The sequence below is a fragment of the Leuciscus leuciscus genome (assembly GCF_965113295.1).
Source record: "Leuciscus leuciscus genome assembly, chromosome: 6".
Classification (NCBI taxonomy): Eukaryota; Metazoa; Chordata; class Actinopteri; order Cypriniformes; family Leuciscidae; genus Leuciscus; species Leuciscus leuciscus.
Window position 1 is genome coordinate 2,881,064 of NC_138730.1, and position 25,575 is coordinate 2,906,638.

The 25,575-nt window shown below is 42.9% G+C and overlaps 1 protein-coding gene across 1 annotated transcript in view; it reads left to right on the plus strand.

Annotated features, from left to right (window-relative positions):
- LOC309501975 (corticotropin-releasing factor receptor 2) overlaps positions 1-25,575 on the plus strand; it is a 108,987-nt gene that overhangs the window by 59,878 nt on the left and 23,534 nt on the right. The window contains exon 10 of the mRNA XM_082174275.1: positions 3,375-3,510. Coding sequence (XP_082030401.1) covers positions 3,375-3,510 — 136 coding nt within the window. The remainder of the gene's footprint in view (positions 1-3,374; positions 3,511-25,575) is intronic.

A 25,575-nucleotide genomic window follows, 5' to 3' on the forward strand; every position in this document is an offset into this window, starting at 1 on the left:
TGTGTATGTGTGTGTGTGTGTGTGTGTGTGTGTGTGTGTGTGTGTGTGTGTGTGTGTGTGTGTGTGTGTGTGTGTGTGTGTGTGTGTGTGTGTGTGTGTGTGTGTGTGTTTATGTGTGTGTGTGTGTGAGAGAGAGTTTATAACATAAATATCAGTCATCGTCACTCTATATTTGCCAATTTTATGTCTTATAAAGATGATATTTAAATGCTTAGATTTATGATCAAAGCCCTGTAGTTTTTAATGTGGGAGAAAAAACATAACGCAATGCAACACAATGATCCTCAAAAGCCTGATGGTCATGCAACAAAACTGAATTTCATACAGAACTGGGTGCATAAGATACTGAACCCAGTCTCTATCCACTGTAGTTACAGTAAAAAACAACCACAACAACAACCTTCTAAACATAGGCAGAATGTCATATGTGTGTGCTGGGGGTCATTTACACAGGTGTCCAAACTGTATCATAGGACTCTAGGACAGATGCCCATACTGGTAGGATAGAGATGGCAGACGTTTCTGCTTTTCCCCAGCTCACAATAGCTGAGAATCTCTACAATATTTTGTAGCGATCCTGCTGAATAATGCACATTTTTGTGCATGTGCTTAATAGCACTCTGAAAATCATAGTTTCAGATCTTTTCTGGCATACATTGTCATCACAGGTGTGTTTTGTTGTCATGTTTGATAAGAGGCCAAACGATATGTTATTTGTAAGCGACTCAAGGGTAACAAAGGTAAATGGATGGTTGAGCATGCCGTCTCTATCACACAGTTATTATAGCAGAAATAAACTAAATTCAGCTGCTGGTTATCTTGTAAAATATGCTGCTATTTTACATTTGAACCCTCTGGGCTCTGGAGGTGTTCTGACATGCTCTGACATTTGTGCTTATTTCTGTTACTTGTGACATTGTCATGGCTAAAGTCTGATTACACTGTATTCAGCACAAACTCTGCTACAATAATATATCAGCAGCATGTATGTAAAAGTTTGTAGTTTTGAGAAAATTACATTTATGCGTGGTTTGTGAAAAAACGAAACAAAAATAGTCACTGAAATAAGGCCATATAACCCATATTGATTATTTCTTCACAAGACTTCTAGACCTTAGCCTAGAATTTTTGCTTCAAATCTATGTGAAAATCATCCTGCCCTAACCCTGCCCACAAATTTGTAAGACATGTTTTGTGTAAGAAAGCTTTATGTGAATCATCATGAATATTGATGTGTTTCACACCTGAGAAAGACAAAGACCCTCCCATAATGGCCCTATCAGGAGCTATCAGGCCCTATCATTCTGAGCAACCTTGCACAAAGAATGAGGAGATTTAAAAAAGAATGGCTTTTTGATTGTTTGGATTTATTTACAACACAACACAATACAAAGATACACAACAAAGGTCAAAAAGGCACATTATTGAACACACTGATCTAAACAGAGAGACTTGAACAGTCACACACCTTTGTGCCATTCATGAAACAGTTACAATTTAACATACCTTTCATTTCCAAGGAGTTTGCTTTTTCATTTTACCATGTTAATTTACGGAGTCTCATGTGAATGTTGAAGTCAGCAGGACTCATCAGAGGCATCTGGTCCCTGTAAAAGAAAAAAACAACTGTGAACATGCTAATATCAGGAGCAAGGCTGCACGATTTGGGGAAGAAATCTAATTGTGTAATTTTTCTGGTTAATATTTCAATTTAAAATAAAAAAATATATACATATATATATATATATATATATATATATATATATATAAAGAACACCAGGTTTGTTGTGCCTTGTAGGCATATACTTGTAGGGCTGTATAAAATAATAGTTACAATAATAATAATTTTTACATTACAGAAAACATACCAGAAAACATTACATATTTTGGGGGGAAGAAATTCAGGCTTTCTTCCCCTCAAAAATTGTTTTCTGTAAAGAAAAAAATATTATTGTTATTAACTATAAATCATTAAAAAGGAGCACTTCAGTACACTACACTAGATAAAAAATATGGATTATCATATGTTATACTATATTTTCAGACGTTATGAAATGAGATTGGAGTAAAAACATGAAGCCTAATGTTTGGCGCATTTTGCTTTTCAAATGCACAGCGTGACTCTCCTCGAAACATTATTGTCACCACATTATAATAAACATCTATGTTTGAGCAGATATCCACGAACAGTATTTCATAGTAAACACCGGTCTATAGCCTATAATATTCATCATGTTAATGTAAACACTCATACTAGCCTACTTTTATATCATGCTATGTTTTAAATTAAAGAGCACAAAAACATTTTCGTGTTGTACATGTATATTTATTTAGCATTTAAAGGTTGCCTGCCTGTCTATAATTCATATTTCAACATGTTTCTGTCGATTTCATACATTTGAGTCTAGCAACAGTTCAACTACAATGTGAAGTTTATGCAACAATAACACTCTCACTAATATAATTCAGAATACATTTCTTACCTTAAAATATTTATTGTCTTCAAATCGCGTTCTTCTTCTTCTGAGGTAAATCCTATTTCAAAAGCAGAGGACTGATGAAGTTTGATTCTTGTTTTTGAGGTAATGAGGGCGTTTACAGGTTCATGTTCCTTCATGTGGACCATTTGCATGTGAACAGCTTTTTGTTTTTTTGGGTGAATCTCTTTAGCGCGTGTGGATGTGGTCACATTACAGCTAATGAGCTCTCGCTTGAGAAACTGGACATCTTGTTGGTTTCATACAAATTACTTAAACAGAGAATATTTGTTTTCGTTTTGAATAATTAGATAATTTAAAAGTACACACTTAAATGTTTATAAAGATATATGGCTCATAAATGTGTGACAAGTATTCGCTGAGTTTTGTTTCAGTTTATAGACGTCCTCAAGAAAAAAAAGTTCACCGCGACGGAGAGGGAGAAAGCACACCCTGTTTATATTCTTTATTTTACAAAAGCATAATGTTTTGTTTTGATTGTAAGTGGACATCTCACAGATTCTTTTTTCATATTTCTTTTTTCTGTATGACCATAAATGACGGAGTAATTTAAGTCTATTGTGCTACTATGTGAAGAAAATCCAGCAAAACGCGCCGGCGCGTTTATCGACCCCTAAGGGTTAAATGAGGTTTACAACCATGTTAAATTAGGGACATCTGAATGCAGTATAGTTATTGTAAACTCTGATTCGTGTGAATGTGTTATCATCTTCATAACTAATATCGTCTCACGATTTCTCAGTGCTTTAAGAAGTAATGAGCTGAAGTTAGGGAAGTTTTCCGAATGTCAAATCAGTTCCTGTGCCATAAATCTAATGAGAACTTGTTGCGCCCTCTCCTTCCCTGTTCCTTTTCCCTGTCTTTCTGTGACCGCAGGAAAGCTGTGAAAGCAACTCTAGTGCTTCTGCCTTTACTCGGGATCACATACATGCTGTTCTTTGTGAACCCAGGGGAGGATGACATATCTCAAATTGTATTTATCTATTTCAACTCATTTCTTCAGTCCTTTCAGGTGAGTGTCACATCATCATGTCTGTATAGAGTCTTCATCCCTAACCCCAAACCATTCCTTGAACTGTGGGTACATTTACAGGTGGAAAGGACACTGAAATAGATCATGTAATATTTGCTTCAAAGCCACACACCTTATAGTTGACTAATACTGAAGAAGACACTTTCTTAAAACTCTTCATACGGTCTGCATTACCAACATGAATCTAGGCCAGACAGTTAATTGCATCCCTAAAGGACTAGAGTAGTAAAGAGACGTTTAACAATTGTTTACTTCAGAAATCAGAGCATTAGCACTATAAATAGCATCACTGCTCCCCTGTTTTGTTGGAAAATAGAAATCAATGGTAACACAAAGGTTAGAGGGAAAGGAGAGAGAGTAAGATTTCAAAAAACTAATCACACCGCCAGTCATTCTTTCAAAACTTTCATCAAGCTTTCATTTTTAGTTGTACATCTTTTCTTTCCACATAATAATTGTTTCAAAACACAAGCTTAATATACCATAATGGGAACATTTGGTTTAATCGCAAAAATACAACAGCATAATCTTCTTTCAATACTGTGGTTGCATTATGAAAGAAAATATATTTACTGTAAACACTTGAGATAATCTCAAATACAAAATGCACAGTCTGTCTTCAAACTCGGCCATGAATTTTCATCAACATCACAGTGAATATTCTTGTTGCTAATGCACGTGGGAAAAACCTTCTGGCATGTTTTTTGTCTTGCGAGCCTCGTCCATGGCTTGAAGGAGGGTGACGTGTTCACAGGGATGCTGATCGTTCACCTTACACCTGCATGTAGAGATGGATTCTGAAATGGGATTGAGGAAAGGGGAAGATAGCGGGTCATTTATGGAGCTTATAATATGACAAAACGATTTGAATTTGAATTGTGTAAATTTGAATTATTTGCAAGTGAAATCTAACAAAATTGAATTTTAGGTGGTAGTTTAAATAGTTCTGAATTTGATTTTTTTAAAACGAATATTGAACATTTGAAATTTAACAAACTGAAATGTTTTTATGGCTGAATTTTATAGACATGTATTTTCCAACAGCTAGTTTTTTTTGTTCTGAATTCGTATACTGCAAATATTCAGTTTAAAAAAATACAGATTCAAGTTTTCAAGATGAAGAAATTCGGAACTTCAAATTCAGTTTTCAAAAATTCAAGTTCAAAAATTCAAGTTCAAAAATTCAAGTTCAAAAATTCAGATCTTACAGAAAGGTCAGGTCATCCGCAGGGAAGAGTAAAGGATCTCAGATAAGTCGAACAGAGCATTTTGGCTGCACTGCAGTAGTTTTCTGCCGCAAACGCGGTGGTGGTTCAAGAGAATCCGTGTATCTTTCGTTCAGTCGTTTTTTTATTTAATATTAAGAGTAGAAAAATGAGAAAACAGCTTGAGTATTAGATTTCTAATATTCTAGTAATAATAGTCCGCTGTTGCACGGAGCTTACAAAAATTGTGTATTGCAACTATAGGCTATATTTCATTTCCTCATCAAACAACTAGACTAACGAATGGCTCGGCACAACAGAAGAGCCCAGAAAGGGCTTTTTCTCTGTGTAGACCAGCAGTTGGTCTGAATTTGCTATAGCCTATTTTCCGGACTGTAGGCTATAGGTTAAGTCACGTTTTATGAAACACGCTGTGATTTATTCCAAAGTGACTCTGGCATATATAATGCATTTAACATTAAATAATATAAATGTTGACTTTCAAAAGTAGGCGCGCCAAGAAGGCTATTCTCTGTATTTTGGTTCATTTTTGGTGAGCGCCAGAAAGATCTAAAGAGACCGAGACGCGCTAAAGCAGCGCATCATGTTGTTTTATTTATTTTTCAATGGCATTATATTTTGTAGTCATTTTGAATGTATACAAATAAAAATATACATTTTACTGTTTCGAATTATGTCATATTATCTGTATAGTTATTTCCCAGCAGTGGAACAAATCCAAGTGATGGCGCTCGCGCATCGCGCTCTCACACAACATACTATCAGACCTGACGTTACTACTTCATATCGCAGACTGTTCATTATCAAAATGAAACACAGTCAACCAAACATATAAAAAGTTATTCTGCCTAATTTTATTGGTCTGTTGTACAATATAAAGGGCAAGCTGTGCCGCACACAGTCCTACTCCAAACATTTCCCTTGCTGTGAAGACGCTGATTTAGCCTATACGTGTATTTTGGGATTCGACTGAAGTATGACGCCTTCTTTATATTAATAGTTAGCATCCACATGTTACATTGCAAATATGAAAACTTTTGACTGAATGAGAGATGCGCGACCGTTTCGATTTAAATAAATTTGTTTAGGCTTGGCGTTTAAAATAGGCTAAATGTTGTTTGTAATAAAGGGCACAATATAGCCTCTTTTATAGGCTATGTAGCCTATATTATTTTATTAGGCCTATACATGGCTACTTATTTTTCATTCTTGTTGTTTTTTCTTGGTGGAGACCATTTGGGCAAAAAAACAAAAAACAAAAACAAAAAAAAAACATATTGTGTTCATTACCCCCACCCACATTTGGGCTTAATCACTGTTATAATTAGGGGTTCCTTGGAAATGTATTTAGGTGTAGACAAAATCAGTTATGTTTATTTCATAAATATGAACGCATCTCCCGGACACTAGCCGTTAGTCTACTTCCTTGGCCTATTTTTTTAGCTGGCCAATTCTCAAAATCTGTGTGGAAAAGCTGCGGAGCTTTTTTTTTTTTATTCTTTTTTATTATTATTTATTTTGGAAGTTTAGTTGCCATAGAAAATAACACAGTTTTGTTTAACATCAATTGATACTCAATATTAATGGAATAAATAAATGTAATGTCAGAGAATGCACAAAGCGCATCCTTTTGAGATGTAAATTACAATACATTTTAATTTAAATAAAACACAAAAGGCCTAGCTACATCATAAAACTCAGAAGATGATGTATTTTAATATATTATATTATAATACAAATAAAAAGGCGTCATACTTCAGTCGAGTCCCAAAATACACGTAGCCTAGGCTATAGGCTAAATCAGCGTCTTCAAGGGAAATGTTTGGACTGTAGGCTACTGTGTGCGGCACAGCTTGCCTTTTATATTGTACAACAGACCAATTAAATTAGGCAGAATACCTTTTTATATGTTTGTTTGACTGTGTTTCATTTTGATAATGAGCAGTCTGCGATATGAAGCAACGCCAGGTCTGATAGTAGGCTATGTTGTGTGAGAGCGCGATGCGCTGGCGCCATCACTTGGATTTGTTCCACTGCTGGGAAATAACTTAATACTCTGTTATTTATAGTCAATTTGTGTACATTCAAAATGACTACAAAATATAATGCCATTGAAAAATAAATAAAACAACATGATGCGCTGCTTTAGCGCGTCTCGGTCTCTTTAGATCTTTCTGGCGCTCACCAAAAATGAACCAAAATACAGAGAATAGCCTTCTTGGCGCGCCTACTTTTGAAAGTCAACATTTATATTATTTAATGTTAAATGCATTATATATGCCAGAGTCACTTTGGAATAAATCACAGCGTGTTTCATAAAACGTGACTTAGCCTATAGCCTACAGTCCGGAAAATAGGCTATAGCAAATTCAGACCAACTGCTGGTCTACACAGAGAAAAAGCCCTTTCTGGGCTCTTCTGTTGTGCCGAGCCATTCGTTAGTCTAGTTGTTTGATGAGGAAATGAAATATAGCCTATAGTTGCAATACACAATTTTTGTAAGCTCCGTGCAACAGCGGACTATTATTACTAGAATATTAGAAATCTAATACTCAAGCTGTTTTCTCATTTTTCTACTCTTAATATTAAATAAAAAAACGACTGAACGAAAGATACACGGATTCTCTTGAACCACCACCGCGTTTGGCAGAAAACTACTGCAGTGCAGCCAAAATGCTCTGTTCGACTTATCTGAGATCCTTTACTCTTCCCTGCGGATGACCTGTGACCTACTTTCTGTAAGATCTGAATTTTTGAACTTGAATTTTTGAACTTGAATTTTTGAACTTGAATTTTTGAACTTGAATTTTTGAAAACTGAATTTGAAGTTCCGAATTTCTTCATCTTGAAAACTTGAATCTGTATTTTTTTTAAACTGAATATTTGCAGTATACGAATTCAGAACAAAAAAACTAGCTGTTGGAAAATACATGTCTATAAAATTCAGCCATAAAAACATTTCAGTTTGTTAAATTTCAAATGTTCAATATTCGTTTAAAAAAAATCAAATTCAGAACTATTTAAACTACCACCTAAAATTCAATTTTGTTAGATTTCACTTGCAAATAATTCAAATTTACACAATTCAAATTCAAATCGTTTTGTCATATTATAAGCTCCATAGTCATTAACTCACACACATTGAAATGGATGGTTGCCCGTTTACCAATTAGGTTTTATGCTGGATTGAAACAAGCCCTGTCAACAAAAATATACTTTAATTAAACACACAGTGGATCCAGCTCCATCATTCTCTAAAATGATAGTTTGGTTTGCTCTTTTATAAAGAATAATTGACTGTTGGTCTGTACAGGATTGTAAGTAACATGTGCATTACATACTGTATGTAAAAACTGAACATAGTACACCAGATATCACTGTGCCTGAACACATTCTGCATGCAGTCGGTTCACTTGAGCATGCTTTCTCTCAAAAGGCAACAGATAAATTTGTTTCATAAAAACCTGGTGCTTCTTCAAAAGGAATGCTGAGTGATGCCACATTGGAAAAAGCGTCATTGCTCTGCTTGATAACCTGCTTTGATTTTGGACAACTGTATGTCATTGTTTGCCCTGACCATTTCCACTAGAGCAAACTCCTGCTGGTCTGTCAGCACATGTGAGAGGCCAGCTCCAGGTGGACTCCTATCAATTCCTATCGTGCTGTTAATATTTTATGACTGTAAATTACATTAAATTGTGTGACAGTTACATTTTATTCACTATTCTATACAGTAATGCCGTTTACGATACGGTACTGTAAAAGTATAGTGAATTGTAACTGTAGCAGACTTAATGAAATGTTCTGATGATGGAGCTTGACCTTTGTATGTGTCAGGGTCAGACAGGTCAATTGAGATCAAAGGGAATTATTAATTAATTAATAGGGAATTCGAAAGAATCACTTATTACAGCCGAGCAAATGACTCGTCCAGCCTTCATTTGAACCGGTCGTAACTATCAGCTCTGCAGTGGATATAAATATCCACACTAGTGAAAACACTGTTTTTTAGCAAGGTAACTTAGATCAGCAGTTTAAGACATTAAATTCATAAGCACATGACACAAGTAACACTTCTCTTTAAAATACAAACAACACTTTATTGATTATTCTAACACATAAAACTAATATCAAACACAAACACACGCACACACATTCATACGAATTGCAGAAAGAAAGAGAGTGAGGAAAGAATGAGTTTTAAGAGTGAGATGATGAAATCCAAAGTTTCTATGTGCACTTATAAGACCTGACCTGAACGAACCATCAATCATTCATTTTACCCTTCTATGGTTCCCTTTCAAGGGAACTCGCGTTGCGTCGAAACTGACGCTATGGGGAACGCTTTGCGTGATGACGTCTTGAAGCACATGTAAAATCAGTCCAATGGTGTGGCGGAACGTCAGAGGCGGGTGACGTCACGTACCAGGAAGCTATAAAAGCCGGCCCGAAACAGAAAACGAAAGCTTTCTGAGTCTTCAGTTGCGCTCTGTGTTGAATCTGTCCTTGTTATTTGGTGTTGTCTGTCTATATTATATCCAGAATCCAGAATCGGTCTGTCTTCGCCGGCCAAAAGTGGTCAGCGCAGACCACAACGATCTGCCCAGGTCTGTCGGTCCTGGGCGAGCCTCATCCAATTGTGTCCCAGATCTTGTCGTAGCGAGTCGCGCCATCGTGTTGCAGGGCGTCCGCGTGGCCGCTTGATATCGATCGGCAACCAGACGGTGACTTCGCGCGTCCATCTTTCGTCCGTCCGCCGCATCAGGTGCCCGGCCCAGCGCTTCTTGGCCTTGTTGGCCAGGTCCACCGCGTCGTCCACCCTGGTCATGGCCCGCAACTGCTCGTTGCGGACGTGGTCGGTCTGTTGGACCCCGATCATGCGGCGCTCGATTGCGCGTTCAGTCACGGCCAGCTTTAGCCGGTCGGCCGCCGTCATTGTCCAGGTCTCGGCCCCATAGAGCATGGCCGGCAGGACGGTGCTGTTGAATAGGGCAGCCCTGATGTCCGGGTCAATGGCTCTGTTGTTGGCCGTCTCGGCAATTGAGCCGAAGCTGACCCAGGCTGCTCGGCGTCGTCGTGCCAGTTCTCGGCCAATCTTATGGTCGGTGGTCAGCTCCTGGCCCAAGTAGATATAGCTATCTACTTGCTGGAGCTGATGCTGGTCGACATGGAGGGTGGTGTCGGCCACCTGATCGTTGCGCATCCACTTAGTTTTGGCCAGATTGATTTTGAGGCCGAACCGGGCACCAGCCTGGTTGAGCTGGTCAAGCCGCTGCTGTACATCGACCGCCGAACAGCCTATCAGCACGATGTCATCGGCAAAGCGCAGGTGATTGAGCCAGCGGCCGTTGATCTTGATGCCGACCTCGTTCCAGTTGAGCTGCCGGAAAATTTCCGAGTCGAAGGCCTTCTCATAGTCGACGAAAGCCAGGACCAGCGGCATCTTGTACTCCCTGGTCCGCTCGAGCAGCTGGTTCAGCACCTGCAAATGGTCCATGGTGCTAAAGCCAGATCTAAATCCGGCCTGCTCGACGGGTTGTTGTTCGTCTAGCTGCTTGGCCAACCGGTTGAGCAGCACCTTAGTGAAGATCTTGTACACGGCCGACAACAATGTGATCGGCCGGTAGTTGCTGAGCAGCTCGCGGTCGCCCTTCTTGAACAGCAGTACTGTCTTGGCCGTCTTCCACTGTTTGGGGATTTGACATTGTGCCATGTAGCGCCTGAATCGGGCTGCCATGGCCATCCAAAGTGAGTGGCCGCCGGCTTTGAGTAGCTCGATCTCAACGCCGTCCAGGCCAGGCGCCCGGTCTTCCTGTGCCTGTTCGACTGCATGTCGGACCTCACTTTCCAGTACTGGCAAAAAGGACGGCAGCTGGTCGAGCTGAAGGTTAGGTGGGGGGATGGGGACCTTGCTGGCGAATAAGTCACTGTAGAAGCGCCTGCACTCGGCCTCAATACCGGACCGAGTCCTGATCGTCCGCCCGTCTACAGTCTTCAGTGCTGGTATTTGGCCGCGCTGCTGTTGCATTGCCCGCCTACACTTTTTCAGGCTCTTGCGGTCCTCGGCTGTTACCAGCAGGCGCCTCTGTCTATATTGATCGAGGTCGGTCTTGAGCTGCTGCCTGATCTGCTTGCACAGCAGGCCGTACTCGACGTGTGTGGGTCCGTCAGCGCGCATCTGCCGCCGCCTCTGCATCAGGGCCTTGGTGGCGTCCGAAATTCGGCTGGCCCGGCTGTTGGTCGGCACTGCGGCTGCATCGCGGCTTGACTTGAGCAGGCCAATGAAATGGTCGTAGTCCTGGTCGATGTCCGTTTCAAGCTGGGCCCAGTTAGTGTGGTCAATCAGAGTGTGGAAAACGGCCGGATCAGTGGTGACCGGCTGCTTTGCCCGGTTGCTGGCTGCCAGTGCACGCTTTTCGGTCCTGCCGTTGATGACCAGCTTGGCCCTTACCGGCCGATGGTCGCTGCCCGTGTCAAAGAACTTGCGGCCGATGACAGCGACGTCCTGCAGGATGCGGCGGTGGCTGCAGAGGACATAGTCGATCTCGTTGGTTGTCTCTCCATTGGGGGACATCCATGTCCATCGGCGACCAGGGCGCTTTTTGAATAGACTGTGGCCGATGAACAGCCGGTTGGTCTCGGCCATTGCAACCAGTCGCTCACCCGGTCCGTTCCTGTTGCCGCAGCCGAACGGGCCGACAAAGCGTTCGCCATCCAACCCCTTGCCCACCTTGGCGTTGAAATCGCCCATCAGGACGAGGTAGGTGGCACGGGGGGTAGTGGCTGCCTCGACGGCCTCGTAGAACTGCTCAAGCACATCCTCCTCTTGCTCGGCCGCAGCTGCTGCTGTTGGTGCATATATCTGTACGATCCGGATGGTGGTTTTATTGTGCAGGCGCAGGGTGAGCACGCCTACTCGGGGGTTGGTCACGTCGACCAGGTCAATCATCGGCGACCATCGTTTGGATACAATGAAGCCGACGCCACCGACAGGCCGCGTCTCTTCCCTGGCGCCCAAGATGACCGTCCTGCCGTCGTCATAGCGCACGTGCAGCGGCTCCCGGCGCTTGGTCTCGCACAGCCCTAGCACGTCGCAGCGGATGCTGTTCAAACCTTCCAGGATGGCAGCCAGGTTTGCCTCACTCGATACAGTCCTGGCGTTGAAGGTAGCAATGTCGAGCGCCATGGTGTTAATAGTCCGGTCCTTTAGTCGGTTCCCAGATTTTATATATATATATATATATATTCAGTATGGCAAGCAAGCAGCAGTTTAGAGTGTGTGTCCATCCCTGCCCGCGTTATTTAACGGGAGGTGATACTCACACTCTTTGTGTTGTTTGTTTGGGTGAGGAGCATGCCCAGTCAGCACTCAAGGGTGGTGACTGTGTGCATTGCGAGGCGCTTCCATTGCGTACGCTCCGATCCCGCTTGGCTCGGTTCAATCCCGATCACGTTCCCCAGGGCTTGGGTCCCGCCGCCGCCGAGGCACGGCGTCGATCTCAGACCTGGGGTTCACAAATGGATTTATCAGTGGATGTTGAGACGGGCTCTGCCTTATCTCAGCCTCCTTCTGATAGATCCAGTGCCTCTCATCAGGGTGTGGAAGCACGCGCTGCGGTTTCTTCCCCCCCGATGGAGGCACCAATACTGCAATTGTCCAGCTCTGAGGAGTTGGACGTTGTTAGTATTGAAGCTGAGTCTGAGGATTCGCCACCTCAGTCTCACGCTTTTGAGGAATTGCTCGATGTTGTCACGAGAGCAGTTCAGAAATTATCTATTGAGTGGCCAGAGGATAGGCAGGACGTTCGTTCGAAAAGTAAGCTCGACGAACGCTTCCTGCCATCTCGTACACAGCCTCAGCGCAGGGGCCTTCCGTTTTTCCCCGATCTCCACACCGAGGTGTCGAGATTGTGGGGAAAACCAGTGTCTTACAGAGTGTACACACCACAAACATCTCACTATTCTTCCATTTATAAATATAAAGAATATGGTTATGGGGAGATGCCGAAGGTGGAGGAGACGCTTGCGAGCTATCTCTCTCCAGCAACGGCATCTTCCTTGAAGGCTCCTTCACTTCCCTCTAAGCCAGTTAAATTCACATCAGCACTGGTTCATAAATCGTATGCAGCCGCTGGTCAAGCTGCAGCGTGTCTGCATACGATGTCCCTTATGCAAGCTTATCAAGCAGAATTATTGGGAGATTTAGAGGAGGGCGGGGGAATTGGTCCTGACACGGTGGCCGAACTACGCAGAGCCACAGATCTGTCTCTCAGGGCCACCAAGGAGACCGCTAAATCAATCGGGCGGTCTATGGCAGCCCTGGTGGCCACTGAGAGGCATCTGTGGCTCAATCTGAGCGATATTAAAGATAAAGAGAAACACGTTCTCTTAGATGCTCCGGTCTCCACTGTTGGTCTTTTTGGTGATGCAGTTAACAGTGCTGTAGCTAAATCTCAAGAAGCTTCTAAACAGGCAGCTGCACTGCAAAAACTTCTCCCCCGCCGTTCTTTCATTGAGGCTGCTGAGCGGGAGCAGCCTCACTCCTCTAAAAAGAGCGCTGAACATCGTGCCACTCAAAAACAGAGTGTGTCCTCCCGTGCTCCCCCACAAAAATCTCGGGGACACGGAGGGCGCTCTCAAACCCAGCAGCCTTCGAGGGGTAAAACGGATCTGCGGACCGTTATTACCGCCAAGAAGGCTGCTGGGAAAAAGTCCTGACGTCCGAGGGCTCAGGACAAATGAGGGTAGTTCCCCCCGAAGCAGAGCGGTTAACACCTCTTTTCACGGTGCCCGTCTCTCTTCGGTGCCCTCAGGGGACCGTTCTGCCAACCCTGCCGCCTCCGGTGTTACAGGGCGCAGCAGTCTCCGGCGAGCACATATCTCAAGGTCCACCCGGAAACGTAGTGGCCTCGGGATGCCCGCCCCCTCTGAGGAGGGTGCTAGAGCAGTCTGTTCGGTCGTTCCCTGCCGGTGCGCCGTTACAGGGCGACGAACCGACTACTCAACAGCAACTAAATCCAGAAACCAGTCTCGAGAGGCTGGTACCTCTAGTAGAATCTTTGACAGCGTGGAAGCTACTGTCAAATGTTTCTCGTTGGGTCCTGCAGTCCGTGGAAAAAGGGTATCAGATACAATTCAAGAAACGCCCACCTCGGTTTATGGGGGTCCTGCCCACAGTGGTGGGCCCCGAGCAGGTTCTGGTTATGGAACAGGAAGTAAACACTCTGTTAGAGAAAGGGGCCATAGAATATGTACCTCCCTCCAACAGGGAAACCGGGTTTTACAGCCGGTACTTCATAGTTCCAAAAAAGGACGGGGGATTGCGTCCCATTTTAGATCTTCGAGTTCTGAACGAGTCAGTCATGCAGCTCAAGTTCAAAATGTTAACTTTGAGACAAATCGTGCCACAGATCAGGTCCGAGGACTGGTTTGTCACGATAGATCTCAAGGACGCATATTTCCATATTTCCATCCGTCCGTGTCATTGGAAGTTCCTGAGGTTTGCTTTCCGGGGCAAAGCATACCAATATCGAGTTCTTCCATTCGGCCTGGCTTTATCACCCCGCACTTTCACCAAATGCGTGGATGCAGCTCTGGCGCCTCTGCGAATACCCTGGAGGCGCAGAGGCGCCAGAGCTGCATCCACGCATTTGGTGAAAGTGCGGGGTGATAAAGCCAGGGTAGAGAACAACATCTCGATGTTGAACGCCAAGAAGAGTGTGCTTTCTCCACTTCAGAGGACCACTTTTTTAGGCGTGGTTTGGGATTCAGTGTCGATGCAGGCGCGCCTGTCACCGCCACGTGTAGATTCCATCCTTGCAGCTGTGAAAAGTGTAAAGCTAGGCCAGCTACTCACTGTCAAACAGTTCCAGAGACTGTTGGGTCTCATGGCAGCAGCTTCCAACGGGATACCTTTTGGACTACTGCACATGAGGCCCCTGCAGTGGTGGCTCAGGACCAGAGGGTTTTCCCCGAGGGGCAACCCATTTCGCACAATCAAGGTCACGCAGCGATGCCTACGTGCCTTGGTTATGTGGAAGAAACCCTGGTTCCTGTCCCAGGGCCCAGTGTTGGGAGCTCCTTGTCGTCGCAAACTGCTAACGACGGATGCTTCCCTCACGGGCTGGGGAGCGATCCTAGAGGGTCGTTCATCTCAAGGTCTGTGGGAAGACCATCATCGTTCCTGGCATATCAATCGCCTAGAGATGTTAGCTGTCTTCCGGGCTCTGAGGAGCTTTATCACAGATCTCAGGGGACACCATGTGTTAGTGCATACGGACAACACGTCGGTAGTCGCCTATATCAACCACCAAGGGGGTTTGCGCTCGCGCCCATTATCCAATCTGGCACGCCATATCCTCTTGTGGTCCCAGGGGAAGTTGCTGTCACTCAGGGCAGCCTACATCCCCGGGGTACAGAATATAGGAGCAGACACTCTGTCGAGACAGGGGCCGAGGCCCGGGGAATGGAGGCTCCACCCCGAGGTGGTGGAGCTGATATGGAGGGAGTTTGGCCAAGCACAAGTGGATCTGTTTGCGTCTCGAGAGACGTCTCACTGTCCACTTTGGTTCTCCCTCACGCATCCAGCTCCTCTGGGACTGGATGCTATGGTACAGACGTGGCCGAGGCTACGTCTGTACGCCTTTCCCCCAGTTGCTCTGCTCCCGGGAGTTCTGGAGAGAGTTCGCAGGGACCGGGTTGCCTGCTTCTTATAGCCCCGCGCTGGCCGGGCAGAGTATGGTTTCCCAATCTTGTGTCCCTCCTCGACGGGCATCTTCTGGAGCTTCCTGTCAGGAGGGACCTTCTGTCCCAAGCAGGGGGCTCAATATTTCACCCCCGCCCAGAACTGTGGAACCTGTGGGCTTGGCCTCTGAGGGGGCCCAGCTCATAGAGTCAGGTCTCTCAACTGAGGTTGTTGAGACCATTCTACAGTCCAGAGCTCCCTCCACGAGGAAACTTTATGCCCTGAAGTGGAGAGTATTCACTTCTTGGTGTAGTGACCGTCGGTTGGATCCAGTCAACTGCCCAATTGGTACAGTTCTGGAGTTCCTGCAGGACCGGTTCACTGCAGGTCTGACCCCGTTCACCTTAAAGGTTTATGTGGCGGCCATAGGTGCTTACCACATTCCTTTGGGTGGAATGTCTGTGGGGAAAGACCCTTTGGTATCTCATTTCCTTCGTGGCACTTGGAGGCTGAGGCCTGCAGTTCGCTCTAGGGTGCCACCATGGGATTTGTCCGTTGCGCTGCAAGGCCTTTCCCTGGCCCCCTTTGAGCCCATTGAGGAGGTTCCTGAGAAGTTTCTAACTCTGAAAGCTCTGTTTCTTCTCGCCATCTCTTCTCTGAAGAGAATAGGGGATCTCCAGGCATTGTCAGTTGCTCCGTCATGCTTGGAGTTTGCTCCGGGTATGGTCAAAGCGTTTCTTCACCCTAGACCGGGCTATATCCCCAAGGTCCCCACTAATGTGGCTAGACCTATTGTTCTGCAGGCCTTCTGTCCTCCTCCTTTTCAAAATGCGGACCAGGAGGCTAATAATTTGCTTTGCCCAGTTCGGGCGTTAGACGCTTATGTCCACAGAGCTGCCCTGTGGCGTAAAAGTGATCAATTATTTGTGTGCTTTGGGTCTCCTAACAAGGGAGGTCCGGTGTCTAAGCAAAGAATGAGCAAGTGGGTGGTTGAGGCTATCTCACTTGCTTATGGGGCGGCAGTGGCTCAGTGGTTCATGTAGATTGTCTACAAACCGGAAGGTTGGTGGTTCAATCCCCGGTTCCACCTGACCAAGTGTCGAGGTGTCCTTGAGCAAGACACCTAACCCCAGCTGCTCCCGACGAGCTGGATCGCCTTGCATGGCTGACACCGCCGTCGGTGTATGAATGAGTGAGTTAATGGGTGAATGTGAGGCAATATTGTAAAGTGCTTTGGTGGCCATTGGGTCTGTGAAAGCGCTATATAAATGCAGTCCATTTACCATTTACCATTTATGAGGCGGCGGGACAGCCTTCTCCTTTGGCTGTCCGGTCGCACTCTACTAGGAGTATGGCGGCCTCTAAGGCCCTTATATCAGGAGTGTCTTTACAGGACGTTTGTGATGCGGCAGGCTGGTCCTCACCGCACACCTTCGTCAGGTTCTACTCTCTGGATTTAGACTCTGCTCCAGGGTCTCATGTTTTGTCTTCTTAGTGCTGCTCACTTGATTACACACAGGACAGACATTTGTAGCTATGGAGGCGTTGGTATAGACGTTCCCCATAGCGTCATTTTCGACGCAACGCGAGTTCCCTTGAAAGGGAACGCCTTGGTTACGACTGTAACCTCGGTTCCCTGAAGAGGGAACGAGCGTTGCGTCGCCTTGCCATATCTCCTTCATGCCTGTCAGCGCGACTTCAGACTTTACGAAGCTTTCGTTTTCTGTTTCGGGACGGCTTTTATAGCTTCCTGGTACGTGACGTCACCCGCCTCTGACGTTCCGCCACACCATTGGACTGATTTTACATGTGCTTCAAGACGTCATCACGCAAAGCGTTCCCCATAGCGTCAGTTTCGACGCAACGCTCGTTCCCTCTTCAGGGAACCGAGGTTACAGTCGTAACCGAGGCGTTTTTAGGTGGGTTATTACATTTATATCAATGCACCAGTTCAGCTTAAGAGTCTGGGAGCTACTTGCTTGTCTTTGCTTTCCTTTTGGGGATTCCTATTTGTCAGAGTAAAAGGGGGTTTCCCGGGTTCGTTGATTGGCTGGTATCTCCTCGTGTCTGGATAGATGTCTGGGGCGGCCAGTCACGTGGTGTGCTGGCGGATGGATGGAAAGTCTTTGAAGTTGGAAGCAGGCTTTGCAGTCGAATCGTGGACCGAAACTTTGCAGCAAAACTTAACTTTGAACCGAGACTCTCAACGGAAAAGAAAAGAAAACTAAGAAGAGAAAGAGAATTGAGACGAGAGTAGTTAGATGGCTTGAATGAAGCTGTTTAACCCATGTTCTTCTGATCTTGATGTGGGTTCTTTTGTCTGCTCGTCTACATGGTTACTGTCTGTCTGGTTACTCCGTCATGGCTTCTCCATGATCGTCTATAGTAAAACTCTCCACAGCTTTGTTCGGGTTGATTTGTTGATTTTAAACTCAAATGTTTGTCCAGCCTCCTGGATGAGTTCTGACCAATTAGGCACTGTCTTTATTTGAGAGGTGGCATTTTCTTCACTTCTCATCGTAAATCATGCGTTATCTGTGATCTCCTTACTCTCCAGCTCTAGCAGAGAGAACAGAGGCCACAGTTTAGACATCATTCCTATTATAAGAATACGAAACATCTTACACAGATTTCAATCAAGCCATCTTCATAATTGCAAACATACGATCGCACTGATAGGAAATGAGACACACTTTCATTCAAACAACTAATAGTTATAACAATCAAATGACTTATATGTGATCTAAGCATAATAGACACATATATAGGTTGTAGACACAATATAGAATTATGTAGCTGAACGATGTTTGATTATAAGTCCGTCAAGAATTTTTTTGGGATGATTTTATGTATTTTTTTATAGGTAAAGTCTCAGTCTCTGTGGTTTTAAGAGATTTCAACCCTGTGGTCGTTTAGAGGTCCTTAAGAAGAAGGAGGTCTGTTTTAAATCCTTTATCTTGGGATCAAACAACATCTACCGGTATCTTGGTCGGGTCCTGAGCTTTGCCATCTCTGAACCAATCAGTCTCTTCCAAACTATCTAACATTGACAACGTTCTTCCTTCAGTTGGGCTCATCTCTTTGAAGCTTGCATGGCCATAAAGTTCTTAGCTGGTTGGTTAGCACAGACTGGCTGGAGCCCACTCCATTTATAGCCCTAGATTAGACTTGTTGATTTGGGGTCTGGAGTGTTGAGTTCTGTGTGGAATTATGTTTGAACGAATCATCTGGAAGATTCATTTGTGTTTGGTTCACCCTCAAATCCTACATATGTTAGGTTGAACTGACCTGACAGCCTCTGCCATGGTAAGGCTCTGTTAACCACATGTCCAATGATGATGGCCTGAAATGAATTTGAAATGACAGTCCACTGCCTTCTGCCCACATTCCTCTGCTGAACACCTCTTTGTGAAAGCCCACAGCCATCTCTGTAACACGGTCCATGTCTACCTTCCTGATCCCTTTGTTTGTCTATCCTGCTTCCTGCTCCCACATTCTCACACACAGTGTCTATTTTCACCAAGTGACAGGATTTTGTAACTGGGATTTATTATAATTGGTCTTTTATGATCGAAAGCACTTCCAACTATTATTCTAGTTTTTACCTTACTAACACACAATAGTCTAGTTGAAATCAGACTAGTTGAAAATCTGTAGATATACCCAAAAAAATTACTGATTAAGCATTAAGATCAGTTTGATTAAATGATGTATTAAACAGAATGAAAAAAGATCTCACTCTAAATAATGCTGGGTTATTTCAGGGCCTTTAGTGTGAATGAAACGCTTATAATATAGACAAAACATTTATTATGTATAGTGAAAAGGACATTTTATGATGTTGTGTATTGTACTAACAATTCAGATACTTACACTGAGGTGCTGTCGGAGTCTATTACAATGGGTCTGGGTCAGAGGTCTTCAACCTGCTCCTGGAAACCCACTGTCCTGCAAAGTTTACTTTCTTCAGCGCACCTGCCTGTGGTTTTGACCTTAGCTGGTTTAGGGTTGAAGACTTCAGCTCTAGGAGCAATCTGTCACTCAGGGATGAACACAACAAATGCCTGCATTAAACAACAAAATTCACAATCCTCTAATCCAATTTCAATACCACAGCTAAAACTACTAGACTAATTTTATAGCTTACATTTTTAAAGACAAGCAAACAGTCAGTAATAAAATAAGAACAAACAATCTGATTAAAAGCAAAAGCACAAATAAATACACTGCATACAAATGAAATAAGCCGTGCTCTTCAGGCAGGTCTAATAGTTTTCAGGCACCGAAATGTATTAAAGTGAGCTAATCAAATAAATATCACTGCATAGTCTTCATATCCTTTCTAAAGTTCAAGAGCAGTGAGTGATTTTTTTTCTGTGTGTTGTTTGATTAACATTACAAACACGGGCAGTATCAGGATTATTAGGATGATGTCACTTTAAGACCGAATGCACGCACAGATCATGTGTTTTGTGTTTTTGTGTTCACCGACTACATTTACTATAGTATACTTGCCGAGATGGGCATTTTTTGACAGAATTTTGAATGAATTCTTGCACTCAAGTGCAGGAAGACATGAAAGAGAGCTCAACTTCGCGCGCGATGTCTGAGAGACGCAGGTGTCAGCGCTTGAGTAAAGAATTCCCTTCCGCGTGTTCCAGCGCTTTAATATTTACATTGGAAAGGCTGAAACTTTTGTGATTATGAAGCACAACACGTCAACTGTGCAGAGCATCATTCACGTTTGTTCACGTTCATGTTCACAAAATTGCATTGTTAGAATTAAAAAAATGTTTTACTGCCGACTGACACAGTTTTACACTCTCCAACACAGACCTTTACCCGCATTTGGCGCTTGGCGAGTGTTAATTTTAGGCCCTGCACATGGGCATGAACAGGACGCCATCACCTATACCAGGTAGGAGCTTATGGCATTGCATTGAAATATCCCGCTAAACTTCATTATTTCTGAACTTCCTTTAGGCGAGACACTACAGGTGAATAGGGTAACATTTTTAACTAGCAGATATCACCATGAAACTTTCCCAGTTGATTACCTACATTAAGATGAGAAAGAACTTTGAAAGAATTTAATATCTAATTAAATATGCGCTAATTTGCATATCTGAGTATTGGATAAAGCCAGGTTAAAATTATTTTTTCATTGTGTTCACATATTAGATGGGGGGAAAATGACAGAGGGATTTATGGATATCTACTTTTGTTATCCTGTAAATCACAATATACTGTCAATAGCCTTAAAAAATATATTTTCACCATGTTTTTTGGAATAAAATGTTATATAAATCAGGCTAGGAATAATATATTTACAAATCCCTCTGTAAATGTCTTCATAATATAACTAGGTACAAGACTGGAGAGTTTGGTGTATATAAGGTGCTACTGAAGTGGAGATTTCGGACTTGGAGAATGAGAGAAAAGTCATTTTGAGAAAACGGGCTTTAAAGATTTATCATCAGCCAATGAGATTGCACATTCAGCCCTTTTACTTTCACGATTGGTTGCTGATAAAAAGGAAATGACCATATTTGGATCCGACAGCATTGTACAGGAGAGAGAGAGCTTTCCAGCGGTGTGTGTGATGACAGGGAGCAGACAGAGATCGCGGAGCAGCGGGAGGATTAAGAACGGCAACTTTTGTTGAATTTTTGAGAAGTCTACAGACTCAAAACAGACAAAGTGTAGTAAAATAAAGACCTAAATGTGTATTTCGGACTTGTCTGAAAGAAGACATGTTATTGAAGACAAATATCCAAAAATCTCAAAATTGACCAGTAAAAAAACAAACGATGTTTTCGACTTAAGTGTCTCGTGTCTCGCCTTAACCCTCTGAGGTCTGAGCTGTTTTCTGGGCCCTGGAGGTGGTCTGACATGCTCTGACATTTGTGTTTTTTTCTGTTACTAGTGACATTTTCATGGCTAAAGTCTAATTACACTGTATTCAGCACAAACTCTGCTACAATAATATATCAGCAGCATGTATGTAAAAGTTTGTAGTTTTGAGATAATGACATTTATGCGTGGTTTGTGAAAATACCAAAAAAAATTGTCACTGAAATAAGGCCATGAAACCCATACTGATTATTTCTTCACAAGACTTTTGAAAATTGTATGACATAGCCTAGAATATTTGCTCCAAAACTATGTGAAAATCACCCTGACTGCTCATTCAGATAAGACAATATATTGATTTAAAATTTCTAAGACGTGTTTTGTGTGACAAAGCCATATGCGAAGAGGCGTGATCATCTCATGAATATGTAAGCTTTTAACACCTGAGAAAGACAAAGACACTCCCCTAACTGCCCTATTAGGAGCGATCAGGCCCTGTCATTCAGAGCAACCTTGCACAAAGAATGAGGAGATTTTTTGGATTTATTTACAACACAACACAATCCAAAAATACAAATGACAAAAGAGCACATTGAAAACAATGATCCAAAGACAGAAACCTTTGTGCCATTCCTAAAAACATTGTACATACCTTTCATTTCCAAGGTGTTTGATTTTCACTTTACCATGTGCATATACAGAGACTCATGTGAATGTTGAAGTCAGCAGGACTCAGTTGCATCTGGTCCCTGAAAGAAAAAAAAAAAGAAAAAACTGTGAACATACTGATATCAAGAGAAACTATGGGGCTGCACGATTTTGGGAATAGATTTTAGATTTTTCTGGTTAAAATTTCTTTTTAAAATTCACAGAATACACACACACACACACACACGTTTCCAACAATATATAATGAACACCAGGTTTGTTGTGCCTTGTAGGCATAGGCTACGCAGTGCTGCATAAAATAATAATAACAATAAATTAAATCTTCCAAAAGATTTCAAGAACAACTACGCTAGAGAAAAATATATTGATTATCATATGTTACTTCAAATGTTTCCATTCGTTATGATGATATGAAATGAGATAATAGTAAAAACATAAAGCCTAATGTTTGGTGCATTTTTCCTTTCAAACGCAATCGCGCTCCAAAATATGATACATTAAAACCCACAGCGCGCTCCAAAATATGATACATTCAAACGCCATCGCGCTCCAAAATATTAAACATTATGGTTATACATATCTATGTTTGAGCAGATATCCACAAACAGTATTTAACAGGAAACACGGGTCTAAATAGTATAATATTCACCATATATCTAGCAACAGTTCAACTGCAATGTGAAGTTTATGCAACAATACCATAAACTAATAAGTAAGAATTTCTTACCTTACATCTTTCTTGTCTTCAAATCGCGTTCTTCTTCTTCTGATGTAAATCCAATGTAAGCTCAGACGTGTCTTCCAAACTCGACGAAAAGCAGAGACTTGTGAAGTGTTTTGGTGTTTTGTGTTTGAGGTAACGAGGGCGTTCGCGTTCCATGTGGAGATTTGCATGTGAATCTCTTTTGCGCGAGTGGGCGTGTCGAATTAAAAAGTAATTAGCAAGCGTTTGAGATACTGGACATCCTGTTGGTTTTATACAAATTACTTAAACAGAGAATATTTGTTTTCAGTTTGAATTCGATCATTTAAAAGTACACACTTAAATGTGTATAAAGGTATATGGCTCATAAATGTGTGAGAAGTATTCGCTGAGTTTTGTTTCAGTTTATAGACGTGCTCAAGAAAAAAAAGTTCTCCGCGACGGAGAGGCAGAACGCACACCCTGTTTATTTTCTTTATTTTACAAAAGCACAATGTTTTGATTTGATTGTAAGTGGACACATACAAAAGTAGAAATATCACAGATTATTTTTTATATTTCTTTTTTCTGTATAACCATAAATGACAGAGTAATTTAAGTTTATGTTGCTGCTATGTGAAAAAAAATCCAGCAAAACGCGTCGGCGCGTTTCTCGACCTCAGAGGGTTAAGCGCACCAGCGGATATTTGTTTAGAAGCTAAACACTGGCGGAAATCAGCGTAGAGCTAAATGGGGAGCGATTGAGGAGGAGAGGCAATTGCCTTCAATTATCCTGTTCAATGCCCATTCATTACGGAATAAAATGGTCAAATTACGGAATAAAATGGTCAAATTACAGAATAATGGACCGCCGAGGTGCGGTCTGTGTTTAAGTTAACCATCGATGATGTGGTTCTGTTACTGTAAGGGAGACTATAGTGACCGAGATGTGGATCTGCTGTGCATTAGCTGGCAACCCTTCTATTTGCCACTTGAGGTTGGCAGTGTTGTCATCTGCCTTGTCTATGTGCCACCGGATGGAGACGTAGTAATAGTTGTGAGACAGGTGTCTGAGTGTGTGCAACGCACCCCAAACGCTCCTCTGTTTGTTTTAGGTTTTATAAATCAATGTCATCTCTGAAGATTTCTTCCTGGGTTTCCAAGGAACATATAATATTTTGGAGAAGTGCTATGGGAATGTATCCAATGCATACACTGCAAAAGTTAAACCACTATTAGCAAGCTCTGACCACAATGCAGGGAAGCGTATTTCTATATACTGCACATCGCTGAAGTCCAGTAGTAAGCCTTAACACAAGCTGGTGAGACTTTGGTCTCCAGAGAATGTGGAGATACTGAAAGGCTGTTTTCTCTGGACCGACTGGAAGGCGCTGTACGATCCGAATATTGACAAGCATAATGAAATCAGGTCTGTGTCAAGTTCTGTGTGGATTCTGTGATACCATTTAAACAAGTTAAATGTTTTCCAAACAACGAGCCTAATATCACCAAGGACGTTAAAGAGTGTATTAACCGGAAACACTTGGCTTTTAATCAAAAAGACCCTGCACTCAGAAAACTGGCTCAGAAAAAGCTCAATCACAACAGAAGAGAAACTCAAGCATTATGGAGATGTAGTTGATAGTGATTTGAGTAAAAATTCAAATAAGTTGTGGTCTAATGGCGCTTTTCCACTACACAGTACCAGCTCGCCTCGGCTCGGCTCGGCTCGACTCGACTCGGCTCTGTTTGGTTTTCCACTGTGTAAAAGTTGTACCTGTACCTGCTTCCAGGTACTTTTTTTCGTACCACCTCCGGCGAGGTTCCAAGCGAGCTGAGGCGAGCTGAGGCGATACTAAAATGTGACGTGAAAACAAGGCAGACTGCTGATTGGTCAGAGAGAATCGTCACTATTCACTGCGTCATCATTGCACGCGCCAGACGGAGTATCCTGAATAAAAAACAGCAAAAACAAAAACATCTAAAAACAGCATACACTCGATTTCCTCCATTGTCCTGTGTGTGTGGGTAGCGGGTGTATCTTGCGCGTCTCGCGTAAAAGATTAAGTCACGGCAGTTTCCTGCGGCGTCGCTATGACGACCAGGTACTATTGTGGAGGTACTATCTGCAATGGAAAACGGAGCGAAAAGCGAGTCGAGTCGAGTCGAGTCGAGTCGAGTTGAGCTGGTACTGGTAATGGAAAAGCGCCATAAGGTAAAGTGTATAACCAATATAACTCCTGTATAAGTAAAAAAGTATAAGTATTGTACGGTAGGTTGGATGTTAACTCTTATGACTGTAGTGATGTGTAGGGCTATTATGACTGCTTTTGTACTTGAGCCACAAAATGAGACTGGCTGATAATGTTAAGGTTTTCAAAGGTCTCGAAATCAAAAAGGCAACTGGGTCTGAGGGTCTTTCCCTGAAAACCATTGCAGAGGAATTAGCCTGTGCATGGTTGGACATTTTCCAGAGGTCCCTTGATTCACATATTATCCCCGATAATTGGAAAAAGGCCATTATCATACCAGTTTCTAAAAAACGCAGCCCTGAAGAGTATAATGACTATGTCCCAGTTGCCTCAACCTGCATTGTAATGAAGTGTTTGGAGAGGATTTTGGTGTGGAAGCTTCAGGACTATCTTGATCCGGGGCACTGATGATGCGATCCTGCCAGGCTGTTTTTTCTTGATCTGAGCTCTGCGTTGAAAACCATGCAACCACACAATTTAGACATTTTGCAAAAACCAACTCTTAAATCAATCAGTGAATGTTCATGTTAAAAACAATGCTTAGGGACTGTTCGTTTTTTATTTAAGGGGCCACCGGAGGAGTTTTGAGATCTGTTGTCAAAAAAGACATGACCCTCCCTTTGCCAGCAATACATTTTTCTATGACCCTCCAAAATGATTGTGAAAAAAGGCATGACC